At 32.7% G+C, this 16,109-nt stretch overlaps 1 protein-coding gene across 3 annotated transcripts in view; it reads right to left on the reverse strand.

The window, feature by feature from the left end:
* The window catches only part of EML5 (EMAP like 5), a 93,699-nt gene that overhangs the window by 25,260 nt on the left and 52,330 nt on the right, over nucleotides 1–16,109 (reverse strand). For all 3 annotated transcript variants that reach the window (XM_052693435.1, XM_052693434.1, XM_052693436.1), the window contains exons 20-27: nucleotides 15,140–15,267; nucleotides 14,174–14,315; nucleotides 12,257–12,409; nucleotides 11,326–11,457; nucleotides 10,280–10,368; nucleotides 9,393–9,569; nucleotides 8,231–8,432; nucleotides 6,561–6,687 (exon numbers count right to left, since the gene is read on the reverse strand). In XM_052693435.1, the coding sequence (XP_052549395.1) occupies nucleotides 6,561–6,687; nucleotides 8,231–8,432; nucleotides 9,393–9,569; nucleotides 10,280–10,368; nucleotides 11,326–11,457; nucleotides 12,257–12,409; nucleotides 14,174–14,315; nucleotides 15,140–15,267 (1,150 nt within the window). The remainder of the gene's footprint in view (nucleotides 1–6,560; nucleotides 6,688–8,230; nucleotides 8,433–9,392; nucleotides 9,570–10,279; nucleotides 10,369–11,325; nucleotides 11,458–12,256; nucleotides 12,410–14,173; nucleotides 14,316–15,139; nucleotides 15,268–16,109) is intronic.

Below are 16,109 nucleotides of genomic sequence, written 5' to 3' on the forward strand. Positions count from 1 at the left end.
ATAAAGGATGGTTGCCTGAATTTTCCTTCACTGTAGTCACCATAGAGTGCGACTGATTCTTTGAGTTCCATGGTAACTCACAATGCCAGTTAAGACATTCGTTTATCTTTTGAAAATTACGGTATACGGTACAGTATTAGGAGGCATGGTTTCATAGAGCAAATTACAGCTGCTGGTACAACTGAAACATTCTCTTCCTCTGAATGTCATCATAGCTATACTTCGTATTAAGGTGACTGGCATAGAATTCAGCAACTGATTTTGCAATAGCATTCAGCACAAAGTGACTTTCACTGCCTTCCCATACATACCAACAAGTATGAAATAGGTAATGAATTTTATAAGAATGAATTTTTACAATTATTCTTGATAATATTTTCAAAGTCACTTGTGAAACTTTAGAGATCCAATTTCCATTAGAAGATACTGAAATCTGGTAGTTTATAAATAAGGTTCCTTACAATGATTAGTCATCATGATTTCACAATCTTGTGAGTAGTAAGTGCCTTTTTGTATACAATTGTGCACATATAGGTAATTTAATACTTAGATATTAAGCAGTAACTACAAACTGGCATGTCAACTTGTCCAAACAAGCATAAGAGAAGTCACATTTGAGATAGAGAGCAGTCCACTAGGAACTGGTCTGATTAGTAATCTATATATTTTCATTAAAAATATTGAAAATTATTATTTATAAAACATAGAAAAGTTTAACGGTCCCTATAGTTAATTTTATATTGGTGGGTAAAGAAGTATCCAGTTTACTATATACAACAGAACTATAATGCATACATATAAACCTAAAATTTGTATGTAGAACATTACTATATTCTGAAGGCGCATGGAGTAGCACCCAAAATGAGAGATGGCTTCTCAACAAAATGAGAAATGACAGTACAATGTGGAGTAGACAGCAAAATAAAAGCATTACCTGGAACCTCTTTTCAGCAGCAGGTAGGAAAGAGAAAAGGATTACTTATAAAAGTTTGTCTGAAAGCTAACTGTCAGTAAATAATTCAATAAATAATTATTACTAATTTTCTGGTTTATTTACTTCTTTTATACAAAGAAATTACTACTTAATACGCTGTGCATGTTTTTGTTTTTTTTTTAATCAGTACAGAAAAATTCAGATCATTTCAATGGGTATTATGAACATACACTGCCATGAGAATATATCTCTTAGGAACACTTCCTACTGCAAACTAAAGAAGAAAGCAGAAGCATTACCGAAACCTCTGAAGTATATGAAGTGCTTAAACAGTTGGCAAACACAACACTTGAACATCCCAAAGAAGGGTTTTGCAGGTTTAACTTCCTTGAAAGAGCTCAAAAATAGAACAGTCAACTCACTACTGAAGACAGATGTTCAAGTTCAATCATAAAAATATGTTGTTATACTAAAATACAATTATCTCAGCTAGTGAAAGTATGGGCGATACTGATCACTGCCGATCTATAGTTACTATATTTTTTCTGCAATTACTTAATTCAGTCTGTACTGACTGAAGATATTTAAACATTTCACAAACTTTTTGCACTGGGTGGTTTCTTTCAGTCATGTATGATGCACATGAGTCTATACGGACTACTCGTATCTGTACTATGCACAGGTACTTTTCATCAGTCTGATTAGCAGGTACACTCGTTTTGATTTGCTTCTAAGTAATTTGGCTGCAGAAATTTCAGTGTTTTTAACCTCAAGGCTTAATTGCTGGCATTAATGCACATTCTGATGTCAATGTGATGTGTGAGCTGCCCAAGTTCAGACAAAACAATCCTTATTTCAGTAGCTTCCTCTCCCTCTTTCAATCCTTCAGAAGAACAATTTAAGTTTATTTATTGTCTTTTTCAGGTCAAAATGAATTCTACATGTGGATCAGTTTGTAAACAGTCAAAATACAAAAAAACACTGCAGGACAAAAAAAAAAAAAAAAAAAGAAAGGAAAAAGAAGCAATTTTGCCACAATACCTGGCTTTGGATTGCACATGGGTGTAGATACAGAGAAGCTAAGAAAAATTTCAAAAAATATTTGACAGGTGGATCTTACCAGATAAGAGATCTCAGCCCAGGGACTAAAAAATGATATGTACTAAGAACACATGATAATGGTAACAGTGAGAGAAACACTTTAAATGTTCAAGTAGCTGAAAAATCTTTGGTAAATTCATTTTAAAAAATTAAATCCGAAATCCTTCTTTAGTTTTTGAGATCTCTTGGTACAAACATTCTTATATAAGTCATATTGACAGTATCCTCTCTTTGACAGTTACAAAGAGAGAACACTTCAGGAAGGTTAAGAACAGCATAAGAATACAGTTATTTTCTCCAGACTAATATACCAACTTTCAGAGGTTTTCAGGTCAAGGAATTGCTGAGCCAGAAGTGTTTTCAAAATTAACCATCCATGATGGGATTTTCTTCTAAGCAATTTAACTACCACAAAACCACATTTGGAAAAGAACTTTTAAAGGATAGAAATAGTTTACTGATTTGTTTAATTATGCTGACAACTCAACATCATACGGACAGTAGACATATTTTCAAATAAAAACGTATCTTTCAATATTGCTATTCAAAAATTATAAATAATTCAAAGTATAAATTTAGATATGATTGGTGCCTCAAAAGCTACTACTTTTTTATTTTGATAGAAGTTAAAATAAATATTCCAATGTCAACAATACATTTATGACAATTTTATGAAGGAAATGATGTAGAGTTACTAAAGTTGGCCTTAAGCAATAAATACCATAATAGACTTCAATGTGATGCAACTCTGAAATCTTGTTTAGTATCTAGAACTTTTCTTTAAGTTTCCATAAAGTTTTGTGTGAAATTTAAAGCTTCAGCATATTTCTCTTTAGTATATTAACTTGTACAGCACCAGCATCTCGCATTTCGAAACAATATCTGTGTAACTAACTCCTAAAAGTAAACAAGAAGTCACAGGAAGAGTCTGCTAGCCCAAATTTTTTTTTTTTTTTTTTTCTTCCAATCATTGTATCATACAATGCCAACTGTACCAAAATGCCAACAAAGGATTGCCAATTTAATACTTAGAAAGAATGTCTCTCTAATCCAGTCTTTTTTAATTTCAAAACTTCCAATAACATGAAGATTCCTACACATCTACAACATGAAATAAGGGTTTCCAAATACACAATGAAAAACAAGTTGAAATAGATTTAATGCTGCAGTTCTATCACATCTATATCTTTCCTTACTAAAGAGAATGAAAGTTCAACACAATCCCTATAATCATTTCCATTAATACTCAGCATTATTAGACCATTAGAACAACTTAATGTCAGCTGTATTATTTTACAGCTTGCCTCTTCTCTGAACATTCAGTTCTTTTAGCATTACAAGCCACTAATCGAGTTACTTTTTTTTAAATCACAGACACTATGCAGTGCCTAAACATTAAGACTTGGTGTACAGCAAATTATTTTTTCCATTCATTTCTATTGTTGTAAAATGTTTTTATTCTTTATTTCAAGCAGTAGCAAAATTAGACTTAAAATTGTTAAGATTTCAAAAATATTTACCTAATGATTTTCTTTAGAATACTGAATTGCATGGGAAAGATTTAAATTTTTAAAAAGCCATGTTAAAAACTGGGAAAAGTTATGACTGTTGTAAAAAAAATAAATAAATAAAGGCAATGATAGTTGAAAGTATGAATTGATTCAGCCTACATCTCAAATCAATGTGTTAGCCATAAAAAATGATTAACACAGAAAACTGTCCTTTTCATGTGGTATTATGAAGGTGAAAACAAAATATTTCTTTGTTTCTGCTATTGCAAGGAAATAAAAAAAAGAAGAGAAGAGAAAGCCCAGAAAACTGAGAACAGAAAACTACCTCATAACAGAACAAAAATAATCCTTTATTCAGATTCTGGAAAAAGTATTTTTATTTTGAAGTGAAGGGTCACTGGACAATAATTATCGTGATATGCTGACAGCAGAAATCCATAATTCACAGAGAAATTCCTTGCTTACCTGACTGCAGAATTCTGTACCCTCCTTTACTTAGTCTGTCTTTTTGACCCTAGGATTCTTTTATGTTATAATGTAGAGCTTTAGCAAAACAAATTGACATTGTTTTCATTTACCTTATAACGTATATTTGCATTTTTGATAGACTAACTGGCCTAGACCTCTGATTTCCTATGTAATCACATTCTTACATCTAGGACATTATATAAAAGCTGAGATCATGTTTTCTGCTTAATAATAAAATTAATTTTAGTGAATCAATTTTTGTTACCTAGTGGCATCATTCATGACCAAATTCAGGTCACAGTCCAGGACTAGAGCAACCCACAGCTTCACAGATGTTTTCGCAAAGCCGAAGCAGAAGACTGAGTTTTCAGGTACACATCTTCCTTTGATTTGACCTAACTCACTTAATACTCCAAATATGAAAAAATCATAGTCCTAGTAGTCCTTCTCTTTTCCTTCTGTACAGAGGGAACTTTATTATTCAGCCAGGTTTCAGGAATTCCAATTAATCTCTCCAAAATCTCAAAACGAGATGCCACAATCCTATGCAGTAACATTTTTGGTTTGATTTTTAAAGTCTACGTAGACCTAGAAATCAATTACCTGGTTGTACCTATCCCTCTCTCCTCCCATAGAGCATTAAACTCTTCATACACTCAGTAGTAAAACAAATAAACAAATGAATATTCTCAGAAATATACACAAAATTTGTGTGCACCTGTGCTCCTTACAGTACAAGGATTCAAAAGCTCTCTCATCTAATGTCAGGTCAAGTCGAAGTATAGCTTTATTTTTTCAAGCTGCTTAAGTTTTTAAAATGTCTTGCACTCTGTGCAATTGAACTTACCTCACTACCCCCTGCCTTCATAGGAAGCAAAAGGGAAGGAATATAAAGTAAAATAAAAATTAGTATCTATGAAAATAGACCTAAGAGGACATTTACCAATCTCAAATAATGTTAATTTCAGTAATTCAGAAGCTAAAATGCATTCAGAAACCATATCATGCTTTTATTCTTCACAGACATGTCTTTCCCCCTTCATTTGAAATTTTAGGACCCAAAACTTTTAAGTAATGAAAGCAATTGAGTCCTTTCATCAGCTTTGATACATTCTGAATCAGAATCTAGTGAACTTGCTAAAAAATTAATATTCTACTTGAAAATGAAAACCACAGCTCCATCAGTTCCAAGACAATTGTTGAATGAAATACAAGAGGCTTATAGCTTCATTTTTAACATAATTAAATCACAGCTTTCCATAACAGAATATTTTTGTTTATATCACGCATATTATTTATTTTTTGATTTCCACATCAAATCATCCAATTAATCAACAGAAAGACAACTTTTCATTTTAAATGTAAAATACGGATCATGGCTTTATATGCATGCATCCCTTTCTTACTTCAAAGACAAAACCTAAAAACAAAAAACAACAAAAACCCCACAAACATCAGGTTGCATTTCTCAGTGAGGGTGTCACATAACTGCCAGCTTCATTAAGGAAAGAGGCAATGCATTATAACATATCACCTCACATTCTTGCAGGCTTCCCATCTGCTACTTCTCTATACATTCCCTCCTAGCTAAACTGCTTTGTATTTTCTGTACTCTTCAATACTAGTGTTCCTCAATTGCCTTATTTTACACTTACTTTATGTGCTGGTCTAACTTTATTCTGCTCCCCAGCACTTCCTCTCTCTTGTAAATCATACACTAGTGAACCAGGTACAACTAACTAGCACGGTCTGTGGTGACAGAACAAGGGGAAAATAGTTTAGTCAAGCTCAAAGATTTAGGTAAGATATAAGGAAAAAATCTTTTGCAGTGAGGATGGTGAGGCATTGGAACAGGTTCCTCAGTGGTGTGGTTGATGCCCCCATCCCTGGAGACTTTCTAGGCAACACCAGATAAGGCCCTGGGGAAGCCCATCTAGCTGTGGTATCCTGTTCATTACAGGGTTGGACTAGATGGCCTTCAAAGGTCCCTTCCAACTCTAAGGGTTCTATGAACTCCAAATCATGCAAAGCAATCAACTATATTTTCCAAGACTCATTAATAGAAACTGCAGAAACATGTCTGACAGAATTTTTCAAAGAAACGAAGAAATTACAAGGAGGTAGAAACATGATGTAATTCAGACAAGTTAGTCAACTCCACTTGTTGGCAGAACAAAAAAATTGAAAGTTGTCTTAAAACAATTCAATAGTTTCTTATCTACAGTGACATCACTAGCTATCACTTGCAAGTAGTAAAAGTTTCGACAGTAGACTATTATCAAACAACAGCAAATGTTTCAATTTTATCTCAAGAAATTCCCCAAATATAATAAATACATATATCAATAGCAGTCTTTTCTTCTTTCTGAAGATACAGCCTAGTTCTTAGCCATGTCAACTGATAAACACTTTTTTTCCCAATATATTATTTTCATTCTTTTCATACATATCTCTTTTAGATGTATATACAATTCAAAATGATTATACCTTACTATTAATTATCTTCCAGATTGCTTTCTTGTCTAGAATTATAATTTAGCAATTACCTTTCATCTAAGGTTGGCTCCTTTTGTTGTAGATGAGGCTTAATTCCAAACATTGGTCTAATGTTTGTTGATAAGGCTTTGATGGTGTAATTAATTTCATTTTCCCTTGTCACATCACTGTCATAACCTAAAAAAAAATCAACATGAACAGAATCGAAACAAAGACTGAAAAAAAAGATGCATAATTTGTGCAGCTTTCAGTGAAGCACTGTACAATTATAGCTTATTAAAAACAAATACAAAAAGGAAGGAAAGCAGCTGGGAATTGTGAATATTATTAATGGAAACAATCTAAGAAATCAAATTGTCCTTGGGGAACTATTAAGAAACATTCAAGTGACATTCAAAGTCATCCTGTTTTTGTTTGCATGGTTACTCAATGTAACTAAAAAGCATCTGGCTACGTGACACCAGCTATTAGTTCTGGAAGATTTAGCATCTGGTTGTTCTCAATTTCAGGATCTATCCACAAGGTTCTAACAATTGGATAGAATCTAAAGTTCTGCACTGGGTTCCCACATAATGGTTAGGAATAGCCAGGTGTATCAAGATGATATTTGCTATATTTAGTATAGTAACTATGATCAAAAGTTTAGTGACTGGGTTGTTACTCTTCATTTCATTCAAACAACAAAACTACTAATTGCAACATTCTATGCATTTGCCATCTAACTGAAATTCTGAAATTAACAAGACATGATAAAGAGAAATTTTTGTGGAAAATGTTGTCAATGTCTTTCTAAAATAATGGACCTCTCTTTCTCTTAGAAAGTATTTTGAACGCATACCTTAAAAGGATTCTGTATAAAGTGCTCGAGCACAGGTAAGCTCATTGGGCAAAGCTGTGTTGACTGTTCATAAGGCAGGAGCCGAACAAAAACTGAAGATTGACATTTTTGATTTAGAAAGCTACAGTTGACCAATTCCCATACTCGTTCAAATATTTAAACTTTCTCTTTGGTCATCTAGTAGATTTCAGTGAAAACTGAAGTTTACGTATTACACAAAATTATTTGATGATTAGCAAGACAAGTTTAAAATGTTTAAGGAGTCTACAAAGAAGGAAAACTGCACTTTGGAGGAGAGAAGTGGCTCACGAACCCTTGGAGTTACACGTGTGAAAGGAAAAGTTAAGCATCGCAAAAACATAAGAATTTTATTTAAAAAAAAAATCAGTATGTTATCAGTGTTATGATTTTGTAATAGATTAAATTATAAAATATGTGAACATTAGTCTACCTCAGACTATGATGTTTTTATACTATGGAAATAGCTGCAATGGAAATACGCGAAAAGATCAATATATAATGTTGTGTTGTATGGATTTCAACATAATTTCATGATAAGTATTGTCCAAATCTAAACAGTTAGAAATTTATTTTTCAGTATGCAGTTCTGGAAGTTAATTATAATTAACACAATTTTTTTAATTTTATGGATGTCAAGATTCTCTTTATGCATTCTAACTCAAAGCAGAACATCAAATTTCTCCATTATCATTTTCTTTACAACACGCTTTTTCCTCAAAGAGAAATTTTCTTAATGTTTTTGAAGCATCTTCACTATTATTACAACAATCACATGAAAAAGCTATTTCTAAATAAGCAGTTTTCCATTAACAAACAGTTTTTTCTAAGGCAGCATAATCCAGCCTGTATATTATTACTGACCTCCATCTTCTTCAGAATCTAGGTCAGATTCCTCACTGTCACACTGTCGGCTATCCCGATGTCCTTCCACCTCATAAGTCCACAGCATTAAAGATGTGTCTGCTCCTCCAACAGTGACCAACAAACTGTCATCATAGGTCCAGCGGACATTTGTTACATGGGTACTGTGAGCAACATACCTCTTAAATTTTCCAAATTTTCCCTAAGGAAAAAAAAAAGGACAGATAAAAAAATTAACCTATCTGCTTGATCAAATCAAAACAAGTTGCCAGTTCATCTTTATCCAATACCATGTACTTAACTTCTTCACTTCATGTTTTATCCATTTTGCATTTATATTACATGATTTGCCAAGTTCCTTTTCTCTAGCAAAGTTATGAAAAGCAACCATATTTCTATGCCAACCATCTAAGAATTTTTATTAAGAGATTCCAGCAATGAACACTGCATTGTGTGTTGTAAGAGAGAAGATAATACAGCAGATTAAGAATAAAACACACACAGAATATTTTGAGTAAATGCCTATGTATTTGGTAAAATATTTAAAACTGAAGAAATATTTACTGACTAACAAATACATGGAAAAACTGAAAAAGTTCTCGAAAAGCACTATAAGTATCCTTCCAGAATTACTTTGCTATGTTGCATGGTTAAATAATGTTAATGATCCTCATTTTAGGGAAGAAAAGACTGAGATGGTACAGAATGGGGGTCCATAAAATGAATGATATCAAAATAAGTGAAGAAGAATTGTTCATTGTCTTACAAAGACTGTAAGGGGCTAAAAATACAACGATAAAATCACACTGTGGATACTAAGGCTGAATACATTACTAGAAAGCGATTGGTCAATAAACTGCTAGAATTTGATAGAGTATCACTACATATCTGTCAGATTTTTATATTTTGTCTACACAGCTGCTGCTGTCAGTGATTGGACACAGTGAGATGGCTCTTTAGTCTGACCTGGAATAGTCATTCTCAGTAACTGACAGGTTAATACACTGCATATTTGCAACATTCAGTAACTTCCCTCAATCATAAGGACAAAATTCTAAAAGCACTATTTTGTTCCCAAAGATCAATATTTACATTTTTTATATAATTTTAAAAGGTAGTTTAATTGACCAATCTTCTACATGCACAGCTGAAAACTACTTACTTTAGCAGGGTAACGGAACAGTTTCACAAATCCAAAATCATCTCCTGTGGCTAATACTTTACTATCACTAGTGAGGCATGAAGCAGTTACATCTGTGACTTCACCAATTATTGGCCAGATTCCTTCACAGCAAGAGCCCAAAACACTTGTCCATGATGCCCAGCCAATCTTTTCTACCTATAAAAACAACCTGTTTGAGACAGAGCACGCTTCTTCCTAAGCAGTCTTCTTCCATATCTGATTTCAATAAAAAGTCCTTGCCATCTAAAAGATAATATTGTAATATTAACCACTAATTTTATTCAAAATTTCATTTAAGAGCCTTAACTTTATTAAACAGCCACAAACTCTGTGGATGTGCTATTAAAAAAATTACCTTAGTTGTCATTTTAGCCTAGAAAAAGCAAATCACATTTTTCAGCGCTGCTTTTCAACCTCATAGAAATCATTACTTTGAAAATTATACATTTTCACACTCTGCTCTCTAATAATGCTCTATATCTGAGAAAATGAAATATTACATCTATAACATCATAAACTTGACTACACATATTACGTATACTGCATTGTTATATAAAGAAAGAGATCTTTCAAAACAAGTTTAAAGGCTAGGTATTCTGCAGTAGATTTTCAAAGGACTTTAGGTACTAATAGAAGCATATCAGATTTTCACAAGTGCACAAGTCAGTCAGATGTCTTCTTAACAGAAGAAACAAATACAACATCCTCTATGTAACTTATCATCCCAATTATATTAATTGAACGACTTGCAAAAAGTGTGAAGGACAGACTAGTTGTGGTTTTATACATCATTCTCCATGTGACACAGACTGCTGCATCATATTTCTAATTTGCAAACAAAGTAAGAAGGTATTCTCCTTCCTCACCTCCAAAGTAGGAATTGTCTGTTTTTTCCCACGAGGAGCTTCAAAAAACAACTGCTCTTTAGCACCAGTGTTGACTTGCAAGAGCTTCCCTATTAAAATATTACATAACGTATATTAGCATTAATCAGAATATTCAGTTAAAATAGATACACAAAATCATTTGCTTCCATTTAAAAGTTGCATACATAACTAATGCTACTGAAGTGTGATCTTCTGAAGATCTGCATCACTCTACTCATTATACTCACACTCTATAGACTGCAATAACACATCACTTTACTATCCTCATGGTTGTCCCATAAGACAGCAGATAAAACGTACTGAGTATGATTCAGAACTAATTAGTGGCACCTGACTGACTATAATGCACATGTTCTCGGGCTTGAGAAATGTACATGCAACTGATTGCAACTAGCGGACTTCTGTTGGCCTCTATACTCCTTTTCAGACAAAGTTCTAATTAATCTTCCTGTTTCATCTTGTTTTCAAATTTCTCAAAGGAAGCCAACATCCACCATTTTTTCAAATTAGTTTCAAAATGAACATCAGCAAAGGTGCTCTTGTGGAGGAACAGAAAGATTGCACAATAGCATTGCTATGTTTTTGCACGAAATGGAACTGAAAATACTCAAACTGATAACGAATTAAGATCCAGGAATCATGTAATAAGATCCAAGAATAAGGCAGTGTTGTTTTTCACAATATTCAAGAATAAATACTTCTAAGTTAAAGGTGCAACTACAGCTTGCAGTGCATTATTTAAGAAACAGAAGTCAAAAGATAAATATAGAAGATGTAAAAAAAAAAAAAAAAAATTTATAAAGGAAATCCCTTAGTTACTTAAGTTACACAACATCTAAATATATATAAGTAGGAGTAAAAATCACGTTTTTCTATTTATTCACATGCTGTGAGCATCTTCACAAACTAAAACCAATCTGTTAGCAACATCAAAAATTCATGTTGTCAATGGAAGTTACCTGTTTTAGTGTGTAATGCAGTCAATCTTCCAGGACATTTTTACAATTCAGATGATTATTACTTACCTCTTACGTCCCAGTCCAAGTGTGTTATATAACTGGAGGCCCCCTTGCAGATTCCTACTCGTTTACTGCTCATTACATTGTAAATATCAACAAAATTGTCACAAGATGCCACAGCTAAGTACTTTCCAGCTCCTACAACACAACAGTAGAAACATGAGACATTTTAAAAATATTTAATGGTCTGTACATTAGAAACAAGAACTTCCTGGAATTCAGCTATATTTGTGTCAGATTTCTATGACCTCTGCTAATTCATACATTGATTCTGAGAAACTAATACTGATACTACATAATCAACATTTCAGTAGGAAATTTTCGTCACGTTTAGCAATAAATTATAATATAAAATTTTTATCTTTTTTTTTTTTTTTGCATTGGTAAGGCTAAAGTAACCAGATGGCAATGTTGTATGAGATCTTGTATCAGTTATTTATGTCAAATTTTGACTACAGAGTATTTTCACTGAAACAATATTAGTAACTTAGGCCTTAAATTTCAGTGTTTAAGAGCTGTAATGTTTGAAAACACTGGCTTCACTGGGATTGTTAAGCTGCAAGGATGGGAGGTGGAGAAAAAAGGAACCAAGTTTCAAACATTCTATTTAGCTAAAAGTAACATAAGTGTAGAGCTAAACTTAGCTCAAAGTGTAACCCATTTTTTTGGTCCCTAGGATGTCTGCTGGATGTTCATGATTTGAAATATTACTGTGGCATTTAGGAGGTTACTCTAAGCAAACCTGTTCCAAGAATACCACCCTTAAATGACCAACAATGGACTTTACAACCAATACTTGTGATAACATTAATATCAGTCTTGCTGACTTTTACATTTCACATGTTAAAGAGTATTACTAAACTACTTTTATCTTTTAAGGATTATAAAGCTTGTTTGAAGAATTTGCATATAAAAATCTTCTTTTAAAATCAGTTACCTGGAGAAAATCGGATCTCTGAAATAATATCTTTCCTGTGCTGGAAGGAGACTAGATCTTCCAAGGTATCTGCATTAACTATCAAAAAACTTCCATCATTTAAACCAACAGCTAACGCTTTCCCATCGGGAGAAAAACAGCAACATCTGCCTCCTACAATGAATAAAGAAATGCCATTCAGATATGGTTACAGCAGATAATCCCTCCTTTTTTTTTTTTTTTTTTTTTTTTTTAGCTGTAAAGCTGTCTTTCTAGTATACAGTTTAATGACGTATTATAGGTGCTGCCAATATCACTTCCAAGCTCTACCTCTGTGACAGTACACAGACACTATTGGTAACTTGTAAGTACTCAACACCAGAATCTCATTAGATTGGTTTGCATATTGATCAACATTTAATCTAAATTAACAATACAATTTAACCACTGTCATCTATCTATTTTTTTATCCTGCTCTCCTTCACTTATCTAATGCCAACTGTTAGCTTTTGCTTTAGAAAGGAGAACTTAAGTGGCAAAGATCTTCTGTACTCACAGAATCCAGTTGTTTGCTTTCATGGTCACTTAGTCATATAATCCTTTCACTAAGCATGTCAATCTTCACTTGGTCAGCTTAAATACATTAGTTTCCATGGCAGAATTTTCCATTAGCATAACTATTTTTGCCTTTTATTTTCCCTCTGAAAAAAATGCTGTCAGCTACCCTTTATTCAGATAAGCTGATTCCATCAGACAAAGCTTTTCATTCACTACTCTGTGTTTCCTTTTTGTCAACACTCAACTTTCAGTTCAAATGAACACAGATGAGGGAGGTACACCAAAAATACTCTGATTAGTCTCTAGTAAACTACATGAATACTTCATTACGTCCTATACAAAACCTTACTATTATGTGTAGTTGTCATCCTATGATCAGCTGCAATGCTATGAGTCTTCTATGCCTCAGTTACCCTTCAGCTGAACAGTCATTTTTCTTACAGTCATATTCCCTTTTTAATTAGTAAACACTGCCATTTCTACTACTGCAGTCTGCAAGAGTATTGTGCTTTTTTTGTACAGTACATGCATGCTTTTTAAGTTTGAGAAACCACCTCAAAATTTGTTTCATCTGCAAATTAGATCACAGTCCTGACTTCTCTGAAAATTGCTAATAAAAATATTAAGATATATCAGCTTTAAGACTCCAGCAGACTCTAATTTGAACCTTCTTTGTTTATTTAACATTACCACTCCTGCTTGTGCTGGCACTTGGCATTTCTTCTGATTAGTTAGTTCCAATCAATTCAGACCATTTTCATCTAAGATTTCTATACGGTGGGGATCAAAATTCCCCACTGAACTCCAAACAGATGAAGCCTATCACATTCCTTTGTCTAGCAAGTTATATGCATTATTAAAAGCTAGTTATGGCAAGTGCAGTTAAATCCTACTACAGTCTCTTTATATGGTATCATTAAAGAGGATTCTTCATCCTTCAAAAACAGAATTTTATTATGTAGTAAATAATTAGTATTTTTTTCTTCATTGTGGATTCTTCTAATACTCTCAAAAAAAAACAAAAAACAGGAATTCACTATTATTTCTGAGTTTTCTTCAGAATTTTTCTAGAGTTGAATTCCTCTACTGTTCCAATATGCTTCCCTTACTGTCTTCAATATGGCAGATTTATGTCATTGGATCAACTTTTATTGTTAATTTATTGATTAAAGATTATTTGCAGCTGTATTGGATTGAGAACAGTATTACAGAGAAATCTCTTGTACAGATTTCTTAGGTAAGCACTACATAAACTATGAAGAAAGCGACAAAAAGGTAATTACAGAAGAGAAGTAACTTGGTCTTGTTTCTGCAAGAATCATAATGTAAGAAAGTATGAAGTGGATTCAGTTACATCTTTTTTCATACTAAGCATCTTACCCTTCTTCAATTTGCGAACAGCTAACATACAATGGCTAGGAGATAAATCCCATATTCTTAAGGTTTTGTCATCACTTACAGTAGCACAAATGGGTAAATGAGGATGAGTAGCGAGACCCCAAACTTCCCCCTCCATGTGACCCTGAAAAAAAAAAGATGAATCAGATGCTTCTACATATAAAACTGAAATAAAAAATAACATAAGGAGTTAAGAAAAAAACAACACAAAAGCACCAAATGAGGACATATTTTTACATGATAATAAAGAAATATCTGAACAGAAACAGTATACCTGAAAAAAAGTGCTACCCTTCTGCTTATAGAAGTGCATGCCATAGTAATTTCTACCAGTGAAAATTTTTCTCTGAGGAATAATCTCCACATACTCCTACATTTTCTTCTACCTCTATTTCTAATACATTCTTTAAAAACTCCACTTATTCACAATTGCATTAGCCACTCGTAAAACATGAATTAAAGAGGCACAGACTTGTATTTACATATGAAATGAAATCACATGATGACCTAATGTTGAAAAAAAACATTTTGTAGGCAGTGTAAGAAGTGCTCTCTGTATGGTATGGCAAAGTAAAAACTGAATTGTTTTTTGCCTAACTGTGATGAGAAACTTAAAATAAAACCCAAAAAACAGATATTTTTTTAAAATGATATGATTAACTAACAGAACAGATTAGTAAGATAACTGGTGGAGAATCCATTGCTTGATTTTATCTTATTTTTAAACAGTAATAAGATTTTAGTCTGATAGAATGAACTTGAGAAACAAATTTCTACATGAAATTCTGTGAACTTCTTCTCTTATCAGAGATCATGCTGGTCTGTCTGAACCTTAAAAATATGAGAAATGATACTAACTTGTTTACTTGACTGGTAATTAAAATGCTTGTTATTTCACAACTGTCTTTACCTGAAAAATAAAACAGTAGTTGACCGATATCTACGTACCTGAACCAAAAGAGTTACTGGTCCACTTTTATCTACCTCCAATATTTCACCATTCTTTGTGCCCACTAAAATATGACCATGTCCTAAAGAAATGGCACGTATAGAAGGATTATCTTCTAAGAGGAGTCCTAGAACATTAAAATAATAGAAGACACAAGATTCTTAGTTATGCCTTAAAGAAGATTTTTAACAAGTACACCTTACATTCCCACTGTAGAAAAAGATATTCAGTAGGAAGCAAAAACTTACTTATGCACAGAAGAACTTGCATGCTTAGATTCATTTGGGAGTCTTTAGCAATAGCCCAGTGGATGGAAAAACATACACTAGTTGCTCTTGCAAACTTCTGTTTGTGACCTTTATCTTTTCCATAACAAAGTAACTATATAAAGCAACTACTACTAATCTTTCTCCTAAATAGAACATCTCTGTAATTTAATCAGCCTGACTCATTAGTAATATTAGTGAAAAATACATGTGTGAAATAAATAAGAGCTGTGTCATTACCTTAACGGTATTATTTACGGTACTTTCAAAAAAGGATTTCATTGAACTGATGTGAAAATTAGATAAGCTGTAAATGAATGTTTTATTTAATGAGTGTTCCCATTCATGTTTTCTGAAAATTAAATCATATACTAACACACAGAAAAAATAAATTTAGAAGAGCAAGGGCATAAGACACACAAACACATACTCCAGAACATAAAATAGGGAAAACCATAAATCAACACTAAGAGCAAGAATAAATTAAAGGAATAGGAATTAAATCATAATTTCAAAACACATTCGTATTTACAGAAAGTTAAGTCATAAAATGTATTAATACATTACAAATCTAAACAGAATTTTAAATTCCATCCCCTTTTCAGAATCCTTCTCCAAAAGAAAGAAACAAACAAAAGTAACAAAAAAATCAGACAAAATTATTTCATGATTAGAAACAGAAAAAGATGTTTTGGCTTTTACT

The sequence above is a fragment of the Tympanuchus pallidicinctus genome, unplaced genomic scaffold, assembly GCF_026119805.1.
Source record: "Tympanuchus pallidicinctus isolate F22 unplaced genomic scaffold, pur_lepc_1.0 scaffold3, whole genome shotgun sequence".
In the NCBI taxonomy this organism is placed as follows: Eukaryota; Metazoa; Chordata; class Aves; order Galliformes; family Phasianidae; genus Tympanuchus; species Tympanuchus pallidicinctus.